The sequence below is a fragment of the Brassica napus genome, chromosome A3 (assembly GCF_020379485.1).
Source record: "Brassica napus cultivar Da-Ae chromosome A3, Da-Ae, whole genome shotgun sequence".
NCBI classification, from domain to species: domain Eukaryota; kingdom Viridiplantae; phylum Streptophyta; class Magnoliopsida; order Brassicales; family Brassicaceae; genus Brassica; species Brassica napus.
Genome location: NC_063436.1, coordinates 7490867 through 7508105, shown reverse-complemented (window position 1 = coordinate 7508105; position 17239 = coordinate 7490867). Strand labels below are relative to the sequence as shown.

Sequence of the window (17239 nt, the reverse complement as noted above, 5' to 3'; positions counted from 1 at the left end):
CATTGCTCCATCTTAGTTTTTTGGTAATTGCAAGAAAAAAAGAAGAGTTGGAAATTATTTATTGCAAATTAGAGAAAATAAAAGTGATTTATTACTAATTAATTACATTTCCACACTAAAATTTTGATAATCTAACTAGCAATCAATCTCTACACGCCTTTCTCATGAATGTTCAGCCTTTATCATGTATAAAGTGACGCATGTTCAGCAGCCGATGAAACCGCACTTTTAAGAAAGTGGTGTAGCCATCGCTTTCTTGTTTTCTTCTTCTAGACTCGACCGGATAGTTTGAGGAGATGCCACTTTGTTTATGCTGCCACATAATAATAACATGTTTTAATTACCAATCTAAAAATACTAAAGAAGTATTATAAGCATGCAGATATTAAAGACTCACCATACAAGTACATCTCCACTTGATGATCTTTTCTCAGAGATCCATTCCGGGACTAGCTCTTGCATTAACACAAGCTGCTCTTCAACTTCTCCTGCAAATAACGTAGCAAAAATGGTTAGGACATCTTTGAAAACACTTATAATGTATTGAGATGCTGAATGAAGGTGCTTACTTCTGTCGGTGATATCAGAATGACCGGCGATTATCTTGTGCACAAGCTCTTCTTTTGTGATCACCCAACGCCTTATTGATTGGATTAAGTAATGGATGACGTTGAAAAATTTAGGCAGACAAGCTATCATCTTTCGCCTTCTCTTTGCCTCAGAGATTGCTGGATTAGAATCCTCAATAGCTTTCCTCTCTTGTTCTTTAATCTGAAATGAGCACAAAAGAAGTTCAATTTATCTCAATAAGCTAACTAGCTAAGCCAATCTCACTTAAGTACAATGTAATTATGAGGAGCTTAATGTATTACCTCCTCTCGAAGATTATCAGGAAGTATACTGAGTATTTCATCATCGCTGGATGCATCTTGGACCAGTACTTGATCAATGTCTTCATCAACATCTGTCACATCCTCTGTATAAGAATCAAAGTTCAACGACCTTGATGAGCTTAGTGAGGAACGCCTCGCGAGCTTAAATGGTTGGTCGGTAGTAACATCATCTAGATTAGTATCATCGCTACTTCTTTTCACCAGACGAGCTTCAAGAGATCGACTGAACAGCCGGGCGGGAGTTGAAGCAAACTCAGGTGGGGTTGAAGCGACAAAAGCTGGTGCTGAGTCAATTTTAGCCGGCGTTGAAGGTACACTAGCTGGAGTTGACACAGCTTTCACTGGGGTCGGAGCCAAGTTAATCTTAGACAAAGCTGGTCTAGCAGGACTTGAAGCTGGTTTGACTGGGGTTGATGGGACTTTCATGAAAGATGAAATCAATTTAGCTGCTGGAATAGAAGCCATCTCTTCCATGACTGAACTAAAACTCTTAACCTCATCCTTCGAGTTCTCATTTAGTTTCCTTCTACTGAAAAGCTCTGGAAGTGGTTCCTCGGGAACTTCATCACCCTAAACCAAATAAAAAAAAACTCAATTAATAATATAAATATAACATCCAAAATCATTACAATATGCATTTTTATCATCATATACCTGAGGGTGAGCTTTAACAAAGTCAGCAAGTCTTGTCCTGAACACTTTCCGGAGAGAGATCTTCTTGCTTTTGTCATGGTCCTCAACTGCATCGGCGTTGAGTGAAACATGAAGGTCTGGTTTCATGCAGCGAGTTGTTTCATCATGTACCAACACTCTCTTAATCTCGATTGCCTCTGGCAATAAATGTTTGATTTGCGCCAAATGACTGTAGCAAAACCTCCTGAGAAAATAAATTCAACATCAAGATCAAATATGAATTGTTTATTCAGATCAGATACAATTTTTCCAGGAAAGTACCTTTCCGTCAAATGCTCGATTTTCCCGGAAATGTTGAAGAAAGTCGGCTTAGAGCCTCGTAATTTCGACAACACGATCGAACTGTCAAGCGCATCGAAGAACTTTCCAAGAGTTTCGTACCTGTGAAGATCCAAATCTCAATCAGAATCGTGAAAAAAAAAAACTAAGAACCCTAGAAATCAAAAACTTACTTCTCCGGCAGCTTCTCTTTCTCGGCGATCTTGTTAGTATTGGATACTCGTTTGGAGGAGGAAGACGACGAGAACACGAGCTGAATCCTGGCGGATGAAACCTTACCAAGCGGATCTTCAGATCTGCGGCAAGATCCAGCGGCCTGGGGAACTTCTTTCTCGGATAGAGCAGCAGATCGGTTGCTGGATCTTGTGATGGTACTCTCCGGCGGCTTCTCCGGCGTCGGGAAAGGTACAGAAGAAGACGAATCGGGGTTTCCGGTTTGCGATTTCGAGCGTGGCGAATCGAAGAGACGTTTCTTCGATTTGAACGGGATGGATCTAGAAGAGCCCGGTGCGCTCATCTTTCTTTTAGCAAAGTCAATGAGTGTTAAATTACAGAGAAAGAGAGAGGAGGCGCGACGGTGACGAAGAAGGGTTTTATTATATGGCTCTCAGAGGAGAGGAGGGAGATAGAAGATGCACGTTGCTTCCCGCCAAATTATGCGCGCGAAATTATGTGAAGCCCATTAGGCCCATAATGTGGAGACGGAGAAGAAGGTATGGCGCGAAGAGGGAAGGAGTGGGACTGTGGAGAGAGTTGCCACGTGTGACTCCCGCTAAATTTCTGCCGTTGCTCCCTCGGAGCTGTATCACCGAGGAAAAGCCCAGTAGAACTATAAAGAGGCCCAAATGTGCCCTTGATAGAGGATAATACTTCAATGTTCACTTGTAAAAAGATCCAAAATGAAGGAAAAATCTTTAAATCAATGAACTAATCACGAGGGGATCGCAGCCCGCCCTTGTCGTTTGACCATTTTTCGTTGTAAACAAATACTCTAGTGACTTGACTATAGTGTCTTGTAAGATGGTAGGTAATTGTGTTGTTGCAATTGCCTCTCCCACCAACTTCTTTAACTGTAAAAAATGGAACATGGGGTGGATATTTGAATACTCGTGGAATGCCAACTTTTACGCTACTTTCCCATGCTTATCCAACACTTTATAAGGACCGTAAAACTTTGGAGCAATCTTCTCAAATTTGCAAGTAACCACAGACTGTTTAGGCGGTTGCAGCTTCAGAAAGATCTATCTCCTATTTCAATGCTTCTTTCACTCCTATGTTTGTCTTTCATTCGATGTTAAGCCCGGAGGTGATGAATTTTTTTCCATAACTTATCAAGCGATTATGCTAAAGACCCGTAAGAAGCTAAATCTTATCCCCGTCGCGGAAACAACATAAACAGTCGTATCAGCTTTGTCTCCACCATTTTGCTTACTTTGATCGATAAACCAAATGAACGAGAGAGAGACGATTGTTCCTTTAAAAGAATGGCCCAACCCAAGAAGGAAACAAGACACACACTCTAAGATTAGAAATTTTGGTACTTTAGACCGTCTCCAACGTGGTTCTCTCCGTTAGGGTTCTTAATATATGTATTATGTATATATATATATATGTATGTGTAAATAATTGTGGAGTCAACAAAACTCTCCTACAAACGACTGTTCACTCCCCAGTTGTACAGATCTAGAAAGTGCAAGGCTACGTTTTCGTTGGGCTGAGAAACCATGGTTGCGTCAGAGTTTTGATCTCCTCCTCACGGAGATGAGTAGGTCCGTTGGAGATCTCATATATGCTTTAAAAAAAAAAATATCATTATTTTATTTCATTAAAAAGAGGATAGTTTTGTCTTTTGAACCGTCTCACACACGGTAATAAAAATCAAATTAGGGTTTTCTGGGCTAATAAGCTTTCCTCCAAAAGGTTACCACTGAATCCCAGCTGTAACGCCACGATGGGGAGGAGAGATGTGGGCGGAAGAAATAATAGTAGGAGAGATTTGAGTCGAGCTATGGATTCGTGCGGGAAGGATTTATCTACAGCGGAGGAAATCGTGGACGCCCTCCGTTCCTGCAGGTACGGTAAATATGAGAGGATGTCCCGTCAAGCACTTGTCCTCAACGTCAGAAATGTCCTTGATGCCCGACACAACAACAAGAAGCGTGTGAAAGAAGACCAAGAGGATGATGATTCTGATGAAGGTGCTCGTGGTGGTAAGATGAAGAAACAAAGACGTAAGTCAGTTTCTTCTTATTCTTCGTCGGAAGACAGTGGCGGCCATATCTCGACTTCTGAGTACGCTAAGTTTGATTTGACCAGTGAGTGCTTAAGAGGTGGCTACGCTAAGTTGAATAGCTCCACGAAACTTGCTCCTCCTCCTCCTCCTCCCTTGAGTGGTAAAGTAGGACCTACTTTTAAAGACTTTGCCGGGATTAAAAAAGTGTTGGATGAGTTGGATCAGTATATTCTGTCCCCTCTTCTCAATCCTCCATTGTTTGGGAAGATTGGAGCCAAGCCACCAAGCGGGATTCTATTCCATGGACCACCTGGCTGTGGAAAGACTCGCTTGGCCCATGCCGTCGCCAACGAAGCTGGCGTTCCCTTTTATCAGATTTCAGCCACACAAGTTCTTTCTGGTGTTTCTGGTAAATAGTTGTATTTTGATTGTTTAATGTGTATGTATCTGTGGTTAGTGAATCACAATGTGCATGCTCTCTCTCTCTCTCTCTCAGGTGAGTCAGAAGAGAATATTAGAGAGCTCTTCTCTAAAGCATACAGGACTGCGCCTTCTATTGTGTTTATCGATGAGATTGATGCAATTGGTTCCAAGAGAGAGAACCAGCAAAGGGAGACTGAGAAGCGGATCGTAACACAACTATTGACTTGTATGGATGGCCCTCCTCCTGGAGATACGGCTGCTGCTGCTGGATATGTTGTTGTCATTGGAGCTACTAATACCCCTGATGCTCTTGATCCTGCTCTCAGAAGGGGTAGGCGATTTGGGCGTGAGATTGCTCTAACCGCTCCTGATGAACACGCCAGGGCTGAAATACTCTCTCTCGTAGCTCAAAGACTTAGACTCGAAGGTTCCTTAGACATGAAAAGAATCGCTCGCTTAACACCAGGTTTTGTTGGAGCTGATTTGGAAGAGTTAGCTGACATGGCTGCCAGTCTTTGCGTAAAGAGAATCATGGATTCAAGAAAATTGCAACTCTCCGGCGACAGTGATGATGGTGATGATAGATCTTGGCTGAGCCAGCCCTGGTCGGACGAAGATTTGGATAAGCTCTTTGTCAGAATGTCTGATTTTGAGGAAGCAGTCAAGTTAGTTAAGGGATCTTTAACTAGAGAAGGTTTCTCTACCGTGCCAGATGTCACATGGGATGATGTTGGTGGACTTGACCATCTAAGGACCGAACTCGACGATTACGTAGTCAACCCTATTAAATATCCAGACGCGTTTGAGGTAGTAACAAAACTCGTCAAGACTTTGCTTGCTTGTTCCCTTAGGGTCTGAACGTTTCCCTTTGGATCTTTTTTGTTTTTTTTAGAAATTTGGAAAGAAGTTGTTAGAGACAGGTTTCTTGCTGTATGGACCACCGGGTTGTGGAAAGACTTTGGTTGCAAAGGCAGTTGCAAACGAGGCAGGAGCTAATTTCATACACATCAAGGTATGCCAGATTTTCTGAATTTTGATTTGCATATAAATAATGGTTCCTTAGTAATTGTATCGTTGGCTTTCAGGGTCCAGAACTTCTAAATAAATACGTTGGAGAAAGCGAGCGTGCTATTCGGACCTTGTTTCAGCGCGCCCGGACAAGCTCACCATGTGTAATCTTCTTTGATGAGGTTTGTGTAATAATAATAATAATAATAATATATCTTGCCAATATTTTTTGAAACTATTCAAGTTAAACAAGAGCTCTCTGATTCGTTATGTCTTTCAGGTGGATGCTTTGACAGGAAGGCGTGGCAGAGAAGGTGATCATTTGGTTGTTGGTGGTCTTTTGAACCAGGTAATTACATAAAAAGGCTTTCTTGCTATAGGTTATATTCCAACCCTAAATCTTAATCAGGTGCTTTGATTCTTTGATGGTCCTCAGTTTCTCACTGAACTGCACGGTGGAGATAGACGTGACGTTTATGTCATCGGAGCTACGAACAGGCTCGATGTGATTGATGGTGCTTTCTTGAGACCAGGTAGGTTTGCGAATCTTGTGTACGTACCCCTCCCTAACGCGTATGAGCGTGTTTCGATCCTAAAATCTATTGCAAAGAAGAGACCCATAGATCCTAGTGTTGATCTGGATGCCATTGCAACCAAGTACTGTGAAGATTTTAGCGGAGCTGATCTCGCTAACCTGGTAATCTTTGTCGTTATAAATGCTTTTTGATACATAAGACTACTACTCCCATGTTCTGTATTGTGTTGTACTGATGGTTGGTTTGAATTTTGATGAAATGGAAGATGGACAAAGCTATACACGTGGCAGTGAAGGAGAAGATCCAGTCCAGTAAGTCGTCTGAAGATGGCGATATGGATTTAAGTGATTGCACCATCAAGATGACTCATTTCAAGCAAGCCTTGTCCTTAGTCACACCATCTGTCACCAAACAGGTAACACCTAATGCTCTTCTCACTCTCTCTGTTTTCAATCCACTTTGAGAAGCTGAAAATTTTCAACCTGTCTCTCGTTTAACTGTAAAATGAAAATCTCGTTTTTGGTGCTTGTGCAGCAAATAAAACACTACGAGGAACAACGGGATAGACATCATAGACTACAAAGCAGCACCAACATGGACCAAATCAACGTAGGACCATCTTTTACCTTCGAGTGATTTTTTTTTTTAAATAGAACTCTCTTAATGTATAAATGTTTGCAAAAATCTCGTTTTCCCTTAAGGGAGTTGCCATTTGTTTTTTTTTTTGTTTTTCCAACTTGAGACATTTATCATAGACTCTAAGTTTTGTGTGTTCCAACAAGTGTTGTCGTTAAAATTTACAAGCGAAATCTTTGCGCTTGGGGGCAATGACGCAGCTAATGAGGTACTAAGTTAGATATATATACAGATATTATGTTGTAGTTCAAAAATATATATACACAGAGAAGATATATGATGGAGATGAAGAGCTGAGCACCATTCCAATATGTTTGGCTCTTGTGCTGTCTCGGACTCCCTTGTTTGCTAGTAACTATAGAGTACTAAAATCATTATCATGATCATTGCGTAGCTCAGAATATACCTATGATGAGTCTGTTAAACTGTAAAAAGTTAATATATAGACGCATTCGTGTTCCACTATATATTAGATTTCTACGGATACTTCAACTTATACCGGTCCAAATCAGTAAACCAATTGTGAACCATAAGGATAAGAAGTCTTATCGTCAACTTGAGGCATAGTGGTCAAACCGGAAAAGCCTACATTTTAAGGTAATATTTTTGACCCAAAAGTGTTTTTTTTTTCTTTTCCCTATTTAGCTTTAAACGAAACTCCTAATCGTATAACGCAATTGCAAATTGATGAAATAATTTTTGGACTTCTCTTAAAAGTAAAATCGGATAAGAATTTATTTGGTTTATTAATTATTTACATTACCCATCTGGCCTAAAACACTATTCATTTTATTTTAGAACCTACATAATCCATATATAAGATTGATACAAGAAGAACAACAAAGTAAACTAATGATTCGGGTACAGTTGCTTACGGAACACCGTCACGTCGCCTCTCTTTTCCATTATCCTATTTATTTATTTCTTCAGATTTGTTTATTTTTAATATACTTTGCTTAGGCCTGGGCATTCGGGGTCCCAATCGGGTTTCGGTTTAGTCCAATCGGGTTTCGGTTTTTCGGGTTTATCAAAATCAGTCCCATTCGGGTTATATGAAAATTCGGTTCGGGACCGGTTCGGGTTCTATCGGGTTCGGGTCGGGTTTAGTAAATCTTCAAAAAACCGGTATAACCCGATGTACTTTCGGGTTCGGGTCCCAATCGATTCTTCGGTTTAAATGTACCTGATTTATTTCTACTTTGTAACCAAAAAGTAACTAAAATCGGTTCTTTCGGGTTCACTTTTGTATTGCATATGGTGAATTTATTAATACAACAATTTAAAAAAAAGATTCCTGATTTTGCTCTGACCGATGACTAAATCGTGACAAAGTTAATACACACGTGCTGTAAATAAACATGCATGCACTTATTCACTATCTCTTGCTTTCAAGTTTCAACGGATGAAACGCCGTAAATCACAAGAATACTCTAGATCACTACAATCTAAGGTTTTATCTTCTCGCAAGATGGTTCGTAATTCGATTACCAAAGCTTAAGCAAAAAAATAAGATGGTTCAATTGGATGAGTTCGCCCTAGAGACAAACTCTCTCGAGCCCGCATCCCAAGACGCCGTTTCGATGGATCTTCCTTGCTCCAACCACGCCGCTCTTTCCTCCTCTCTCTGAAACAGCCCTGCTCTTCTCCATGGCCATGATGGTGACTATTCCTCCGTCGTGTCTCCGCCCCCCTCCAGATCCACCTCCGCCGTCGTTCCTTGGCTTGATGCAGCACTGCTCCTCCTCCTTGAAGATGATGGTGACAGCCCTTCCTCCTCTTTCACAGCCCAGGCCTCCTTCAGATCCGGCGCGGAACAAGCATCTTCCGATTGAAACTCCTCCTGTCAAGCCACCAGAACCTCCAGACCCACCAGACGTCTCCGTCAGCCTCGTTATTTTCACTTCCTCCAGCTCTTCTCCACTAGCTACTCAAGTCCTAGATCTGATGTTTAATTATTCAAGGGTTTCAAGTAAGCTCAGTGATGATGGTGATGTTCTTGTGTTCACTGGTGACACTATCTTTGTCAACTGGCGTTCTTCTCATGTGGTATACAGGTTGTATCTTTGTCAGCTCGAGAATGGGTCTTCTCCCGGCTCTTATTCCAGCTTTCATTTTATCCATCCGCTTATAGACGTCCAGGTCCACCTTAGCTCCTTACTCTCTGTTTACTCCTATTCTTTTGAAAAGGATGCAATGCTAGATATGTGGGTGACTCTGGAGTTGTGGTTTTTGGCTTTATTTGGTAGTGTACTGATGGACTCAGTGTCCTTTGGTTATATCTATGTGCCTCTTAGTGGTTTTTATGTTGCGTTGATGCAACTCTCTACTGCAGTATGCAGTCCTATTATTGTATTCAACCTGGTTTGTGGTGCAGTGTCTGTGTGTTTCTCTTCTTGGTGGCAGTTGAAAGAGACAATCACTGTGATTTGTTGCTTGGTGAATATGGTTATGGCGGGTATTGATTATCTGCTTGGCTCCTGTTTGGAGCAGTCTCTTTTCCCAATATTTCCTCATGTATGGAGTGAATTGGATGAACATGTGTGGCTGGTATTGCAAGGATTCTCCTCCCGGCTAACGCTCTTCCCTGCCTTTAGTGCAGTGGTTGTGACTCTCAGAGTTACCCGAGATGCAATCGTTCAAGAAACTCATAAAACCGTTGTGATGCGATTTCCAATGTTTACTTGTTGTGATTTGTATTTTCATTTTATCTTAGGTTTATCTGTTTCGTATTCCATTGGGCTCTTTGTAACTTTGTTGTACTCTACTTTAATGGAGCTTAAACTCTTCTGAATTTAATACAAGTTGGTTTGATCAAAAAAAAAAAAAAGGTTCAATTGGATTTTCAAATTCGTAAACTGAAAACTATAATCATGTGATGATCTAAGGTAACTAACTCACTGACAGGGAGGGTCCTAATATTTTAGGAGATATAGACGATTTAATAAAGATTCCAATAGTTTTGGAATTTGAATTATTTTTATAAAAAATTTGGGGTATATGTTTCATCAGGCTTTAGCCGAGTACCACCTCGAGTACCACCTAATATTGATTCTTTCTGGAAAAATAATAGTGGTTGATTTAATGTATGTTTAAATTTCTGGTGTTAAATAATAAACATATTTTTCCATTTATAAAAATAAAATAATAAAATTTTGTACAAAAATTGAAAAAACTAATGATTTAATTTTTAATAAATTTGATTTTAACTGTTAAAAACAATGAATATATTAAAATATTTAAAAAATTACACACTGTGCTGGTGTTCTCCAATTTTTTTTATTTAACATGATAAATCTTTTCTAACACCAAATAATTCAAGATATTAATTTTCAATATGTTCATTGTGATAATTTAACTGCTGATTTTTTATATAAATTTTCCTTTATAGCTAGTCTAATGAACATAATTTGAATGCTGATTAGATATATAAACTCATGCCGTGTGATTGACGGCAAACCGCACGTCCCGTCATCTACCAAGGTATTATTTAAATCTGTAAAATCTAGTCGTATATTATTGAAACATGCCATTGACATCTCATACAAAAATATGAAGGGTCCCATATTTAGAGCATCTCCAATGTAAAACTCCATTTTTTCTTTTAAAATGGAGTAAAAGTGCAAATGAAGTAAAATTGCTCTAACCCTACTCCATTTCCCACTCCATAATGGAGTGATGAACAAACAAAAAATAGATTACTCCATTTATGAAGTAAATTTCATTATGGAGTGAGATTTGCAGTTGGGTTGGAACATTCCTCACTCAATATTCACTTTTACTCCATTTTAGAAAAAAAAATGGAGTGAAGATGGAGATGCCCTTACAACAAGAGTTCTTATTAGAAAAATAAATCATACAAAAATAAATATCCTGATAAAGCTAAACCATGTGCTTAGATGGTTTCCACCCCTAGAAATTAAGAAAACACAGACCACTAAACAGTGAACACCTACTAATTCATATACTATATCGGATATAAAAATGTTGCTATGTATAAAAGGTTGAAGATTACATTAGAACAATTTATAAGAAAAAGGGTGGTCCTTAAATCAATATGGATGAATTATGTTATCCTGTCACTGCATGGATGAACATGTTAAGGTCATTTAGACGTTGAGGCCAAACATCAATGACTTTTAATGGACTAAAAACATCTTTATTTTGTAATGGACTAAAAACATCTTTATTTTGTCTCGCCTGCTTTCCATTGTGTCACCGTTAGTAAGAGTTTCTTAAATAAAAAATTTCACCAGATATAATATTTTCATATATTTTTTTTCCAAAGTTTAGAAGATTCATATAAAAATATTTCAATTAAAAAACTTTAGTAAGTGTTTCAAACTTTTGAAAACTATTATAACATTAATATATAGAGAGAGATTTTCATTAAAAACCCCTTGATGCGGATGACCTTATCTTCATTTATCAAGCAAAAAATCTTTAAAGACGGACAAATATTGAATGAACAGAAGACAATATCATAAATGGTAGATACGATATTGCTGTCAATTTTAAAAGATGGCAATTTTTGGATGAGTTATTCTTGGATCCACCCCCTAGGGTGAACTTCTAGGTTCACCAACCAATAGGATTTCATTATTTCAAATTCGATATTTTTTAGAAAAGGAAACAAAATATTGTCAAGATATATTATGTTTTTAAAATAAAAAGGTTAAAAAAATTAGAAAAAAAGTAGTTAGAGAAAAACAAATTAAAAAAAAAAAAATTTTATCGTCGTCAGCAAAACATTAAACCCTAAATCCTAATCCCTAAACCCTAAATCATAAACCCTATAAACCCTTGGGCAAACTCCAAACCCTTGGATAATTCATACACTAAATCAAAATCACTAAATCTTAAAACCCTAAACCCTAAACTCTAAACCCTTGAGTGTTTAGTGTTTTTTATTTGAAATTTAGGATTTATCCAAAGGTTTAAGGTTTACCCAAGGGTTTAAGATTTAGGGTTTAAGGATTAGGGATTAGGATTTAGGGTTTAGTATTTTGCTGAGAATGTTAAAAATATATTTTTTTAATTACTAGTTTTTTAATTTATTTATTTTAACCTTTTTATTTTTAAAATATAATATAACTTATAGCTTGAGAATATAAAATAAAACAATCTTATTGGTTGGTGAACCTAGAGGTTCACCCTAGGGAGTGAATCCAAGAATAAGTCTTTTTGGATGGCTCATGGAAAGAAAGTGATACATTTTTAGGACAAAGTAGGTTCATCACCTTAAAAAGATTTGATGGATTGTTGGAAGCGAAGAATGTTAGGGCTAGTTATACCGTTTATGCATGAAATATACTGAACTTTTTATATCTTGAAAAAGAATTCTAAACTACTTGAATTTAAAAAAAAAAAACAAATTGATTTTGATATTAAAAATTAAAATTTTTTATAATAATAATTTAAGAACGATTTAGTTACTTAAAAAAAGATTTTAAAAAGATTTTCTTATGAATTTTGAAGATTTTTTAATTGTATTTAAAATTTATAAGTATTATGATTAAAATAAAAAAGTTTGAATATTAAAGGATCATTATAGTATTAAAATTTAATGTTATAGAGAGAATAATTAATTAATGATCTAAATCAAATAGGAAAATATGGATATTAAATAATGGCAAAATTGAATATTTCACTATTTTTTAATTTACGTGAAAATATTATTAAAACTCTTTATTAAATCGAACCACTAAACTAATAATTTGAATCTAAAATCCGTGACGTAAACCTAATTTTCATGTGTTAATGATCATGTTAATTTTTCTAGTTATAATAATATATTTAAATAAATATTAACAAATTGTCAAAAATACCACTTTTATAATATTATTTTTTTATGTTTATCTTAATCACTTTTATCCTTATTTTTAAAAAGGGAAAATACATTTATAATCTTTGGATTAACTAATTTAGACTTAAGGTTTAAAATTGAGAGGGTGGTATAAAGTTTTTGGAATTTGGAGTTTATGGTTCTAATAAATATATAATTAAATAATTAAAAAAAATTATTTTTACAAAAATAGTTTCAAAATGAATTTTCTAATTTCAAAAAGAATTTTTGATAAAAAAATTTAAAAATTTTTGATTTTTTTTATAAAAAACGAATTTGAAAAAATATAATCAAAAACATAAAAAAATATTTTTTAATTTTTAGTTTTTTATTTACTTAAATAATTTATTATAATATATATTAAGTACGGATATAAAATTTTTTTTTTTGCTTTGTAACGAAAAATATATTTTTAAACATGTCTATTTGGTGATGATAAATATGAATAATGATACTAGCAAACTGATAAATATGAAAATTCCCCTAAATGTTTTCCTAGAAAAATTAACTATTTATTAATTCAGAGTATATGGGAACATTTTGTATATATTATATATATGAGGATTTATTTTTTTTATATATATCAATATTTATATAACTCATAAATTGTTGTTGTATGCTTTAAGCCTGTAACTAAGTTATCGTTTATGAAACATCCACGTGCCTTTTCTAGTCAACTCTCGCAGACTTTTTAGTTACTTAAAGCTCCTGCCACATCACAGTTGATCTCATCTATTTTGTTCTTTTCTCGCCGCCTAACGTCACCCCTTGTAAATGATATCGTGCCACGTGTAAATATATATCATCCACTTCTTTTTTTCTCGAATAGTGATACATCCTTGTGAAGTCGAGTTTTTTCCTTAAATACATTTGGAAAAATATATACCAGTCTTGTGGTTGGCCCTCATTCGATTGTTTAAAATAAATTTATTAGTTTTTAAAGGCAGCCATATTTGTCTACGACCTATGAGGATTTTAGCAATAAAATATCATCCACTTTCAAATATCTAATAAATTTAATGTCCCTATTTATAACGGATTAAGTTTCGAATAATTAAAGTTATTGCCAGAACAAAAAGAGAGAACGAAAAAAAGAATATTCTCAATCTACCTCCACCATGTATTCCTCTTCGAGTTCTTGGAGCTCATCACAAGAATCATTCTTGTGGAACGAAAGTTCGTTTTTAGATCAATCCTTCTTTTGCCCTACTCATAATTACTCTGATGACTTCTTCTCATTTGAGTCTCCGGAGATGATGATAAAAGAAGAAACCCAAAACGACGACGTTTCAAACTCCGAGGGAGAAGAAAAGATTGGTACTATTGATGAAGAGAAGTCATACAGAGGAGTGAGGAAGAGGCCATGGGGAAAATTTGCTGCGGAGATAAGAGATTCTACTAGGAACGGGATTAGGGTTTGGCTCGGGACGTTTGATAAAGCCGAGGAAGCAGCTCTTGCTTACGACCAAGCGGCTTACGCAACAAAAGGATCTCTTGCGGTACTCAACTTCCCCGTGGAAGTGGTCAGAGAGTCTCTTAAGAAAATGGAGAATGTGAATCTTGAAGATGGAGGGTCTCCGGTCATGGCCTTGAAGAGAAAACATTCGCTTAGAAACCGGCCTAGAGGGAAAAAGCGATCTTCTAATTCTTCTTCTGCTTCTTCTTCTAATTCTTGTTCTTATTCATCTTCTTTCTCTTCTTCGTCTTCATCATCAAGAAGTAACAAGCAGAGTGTTGTGAAGCAAGAAAGTGGTACACTTGTGGTTTTTGAAGATTTAGGTGCTGAATATTTAGAACAACTACTTATGAGCTCATGCTGATCTTGTAAATGATTCCAGCTATAGCAATCATTAAATTTTAATCTTGCGGTAGTTTTGAGATTCGTTTGTTCATTCTGTAATTTCTTTGGTTCTCTTATTTTTCCTTTGTTGTATCCAAAAGAAATTATTGGAAGAGATGCGATGATGATGGTGATGTTGAACTGTATAAAAAAAACTCTATTATTGCGTTATATCGCTGGAAAGTGTGTGTAATAATTTCTTAAATATTTATATCGATGGTGATACTGATAGGTGATGTTCTATATAAAGACTAATATATCTTAATTGCTTTAATATTTTTGTTCGTGCTTTAATATATTCTCAGTTTTCCTTACACGCGTAAAATATATTTGATGATACAAAAAATATTATATTAATATTAAGTGACTATATATATATATATAAGTCATTCCTATCAGTCAAATGAATCTTAATTATAATCTATCAAGTCAATAAAAAGAAGTTGATAAGATATATAACTATAAAGTTCTTTTGTGGGTCGGATAATTCGATTACATCTATAAAGGTATGATCCTATTATATTGGGTAAATGTTATATCATTATATATATATATATATGTAAATTATAAACTAGTTAATTAAGTGACCCTAATGAGGATTAGAAATGATTATAAAATATTTTTTTATTTTTAGAGAAGTAATTAAAGTATTGATAGAATAATATTTCAAGTTGTCAAGAGATTAGAAATGAACATAAAGCAATCCTGATTTAGTAAAATAAATCATCATATTATCTTATTGTTCATTCCCAATTTTTTAGTTGATCATCATCACCTTATCCTTTAACTTCATTTAACAATAATGCTTCACACAAAATATCAAAAAACAGTACCATCATCAATTATTATAAAAAGCTAAATCGACAAAACTAGTAAAAATAAAAATAAAAAGTAAAAATAAAAAATAAAAATAAAAATAAAATGAACAAACCATGACTGTACCATATAAGAAAAATTCTAAATTAATATTCAAACTACCGAGGCACTGTGATAGGTCTGGCTATAAAAACAACATCCACATCATAAGCTATATTAATTGTAAACAGTAAGTTCATACTTTTATATTGTCGGCCGAAATGTTAAGTTTAATATACTTGATCTTTGTGATAAATTACCAGTTGTAAGAAAAAATGTTAAGTTATAAATGCTTTTCTCACAAGTTTAGCCAATGCCAAAGGCAATAGTACTGGATCCCCCTGACACAACAAAAAGAAATTGACTTATCTAAAACTGAAACAATATACACTACGACTCCGACTGTTTAGTTGTTTTAGAGTGAGAATATAATCCATTTTATCAAACATTATAACCCAACCACAGGCAGGTTATAATAATTAAGAGAGCATCACCTGAAATCGATGTTAAAACTGTTGTAGTTTAATTTACATGATTAGGCGTATAGATGTCCAATCTGAAACATGAAACTGAGCTTATACAATTGTCAGAACATGAAACTGTGTTTACACAACACCAAAATTCTAATGTCATCGAATGATTACCATTACCTTTGTCAAGAGAGGTAAAATTATACCACAGGCAGGTTAAATTTCATTAGATTACCATTACGTTTGTCAACAGAGACCCATTTACCTCAATTCGCTCGTTCGCTTAGGGCTTCAAGATCAACCTCCGTCGGATCAGTAGCTTGAGTTTCGTAGTGAACCCCTTGAAGCTCCCTCCTAAACCTTCGTAGCGTAAAGCATCTTCGGACCCTTAAGTGTACACTAACCCATTTCAGTTTTGGACCGATTCGAGAAAAGATAGATCGTCTTTTTTTTTTCGTTCTTGAATATGGGCCAAATTTTGTTTATAGGCCCATTATTGAATAAGCAACAAAATCCGATTGGTAAGACATAGAAAGGAACAACTTTTGTGTCTCTCATCATGATTCATGAATCATCAGTTCCACTGATGCATACCATACATTTATTAGTATTGGTTACTGGAGCAAAAGGACTCGGTCGAAGGATATTTGTCCACCACATGGTGAATTTCTCATTAAGGCTTAACTTAACGGATACGTCGATGTTGCAATGAGAAAGTCGATGTTGCAATGAGAAAGTCCATGTTTTCCTTGTATCTTTTGAACGGTTAATTCACCGTTTCTTTATGTCTCAGATCGGAAAGCTATTATAAGTGTTAGTGAGGGAAAGTCTCTTCATGAAGATGTGAAGCCGTCTCAGGTGCAAAAACTAAAAGAAGTGTTTGTAGAAGAAAAGTTAATTTCTACTGAGTCAAGGCAAATCATGGACCTATATGGTCTGAGAGCAAGATGCATTGCGAGGGTGCTTAGTTGCAATGCAACGTATGCCAAGTCAATGAGAAAGATATACAATGACCCTGATGATATAATGTTGCAAACTTGCAAGACGCATATGACAAAATGAACGATGTCTTTAATCCATTTTTGTATCAAGTACAGGCTAAAGGATGGTGGTATACCGATAGATTTCTAGATGGCACGGGGACAAGATTCGCTAGGTAGCTTTGAGTTTCAGGTAAAGTTTTTCAAGTGTACACATAAGAAGAAGTCTTTGTCCAGATCATGAATCCACAATCTAGTGCTTGAAGACTATGGTCAAGATTGTTAGGTGAAACCAAAGCATTGTGGAAAAAAGTTTAAAGGTACGGTTCTTGTCCTCGTTTGTACTTTTCAAAAAAGGGCCACTGTAGTTCTACATACTGTATATTATCATAAATTCAATCATAGTTGAATACGTTTGATGAAAATATACTTTTTTAAGCGAAAAGTTTGTATCACTTTGTGTTTAAAAAAAAAAAATCATGGTCAAATCATGTGTACTGGCTATTTTTTTCCTTCAGACCTGGACTCATTAATCTTGATTTGGGATTTTT

At 35.9% G+C, this 17239-nt stretch overlaps 4 protein-coding genes across 6 annotated transcripts; 3 read left to right on the top strand and 1 right to left on the bottom strand.

Annotated features, from left to right (window-relative positions):
- Positions 1–42: 42 nt before the first annotated feature.
- Positions 43–2485, bottom strand: LOC106437751 (CDT1-like protein a, chloroplastic). Its single transcript, XM_013878706.3, has 7 exons — positions 2039–2485; positions 1848–1967; positions 1548–1770; positions 873–1463; positions 570–771; positions 398–488; positions 43–313 (listed from the first exon to the last, which is right to left on the bottom strand). Exons 1-7 carry the CDS (start codon positions 2380–2382, stop codon positions 229–231), a joined length of 1656 nt encoding a protein of 551 aa, XP_013734160.1. The 5' UTR covers positions 2383–2485; the 3' UTR covers positions 43–228.
- Positions 2486–3686: 1201 nt separating this feature from the next.
- Positions 3687–6796, top strand: LOC106437752 (cell division control protein 48 homolog C-like). The gene is made up of 8 exons (XM_013878707.3): positions 3687–4507; positions 4595–5328; positions 5414–5533; positions 5607–5711; positions 5810–5878; positions 5966–6226; positions 6331–6480; positions 6600–6796. The coding sequence occupies exons 1-8, from the start codon at positions 3817–3819 to the stop codon at positions 6699–6701; spliced, it is 2232 nt and encodes a 743-aa protein (XP_013734161.2). The 5' UTR covers positions 3687–3816; the 3' UTR covers positions 6702–6796.
- Positions 6797–8102: 1306 nt separating this feature from the next.
- On the top strand, positions 8103–9512 carry LOC125603986 (ethylene-responsive transcription factor ABI4-like). Of its 3 annotated transcripts, XR_007335882.1 has the most exons (3): positions 8107–8670; positions 8756–8840; positions 9076–9512. XR_007335882.1 is itself a non-coding variant. In XM_048774660.1 (2 exons), exons 1-2 carry the CDS (start codon positions 8349–8351, stop codon positions 9106–9108), a joined length of 525 nt encoding a protein of 174 aa, XP_048630617.1. In that variant the 5' UTR covers positions 8103–8348; the 3' UTR covers positions 9109–9512. The 3 variants fall into 3 exon arrangements, 2 of the variants coding, with proteins under 2 accessions (XP_048630617.1, XP_048630618.1); XM_048774660.1 differs by having other exon boundaries at positions 8103–8840; XM_048774661.1 differs by having other exon boundaries at positions 8113–8670; positions 8756–9512.
- Positions 9513–13557: 4045 nt separating this feature from the next.
- On the top strand, positions 13558–14554 carry LOC106443450 (ethylene-responsive transcription factor 15-like). The gene has a single exon (XM_013885010.3). The coding sequence runs from the start codon at positions 13662–13664 to the stop codon at positions 14361–14363; it is 702 nt and encodes a 233-aa protein (XP_013740464.2). The 5' UTR covers positions 13558–13661; the 3' UTR covers positions 14364–14554.
- Positions 14555–17239: the final 2685 nt, after the last annotated feature.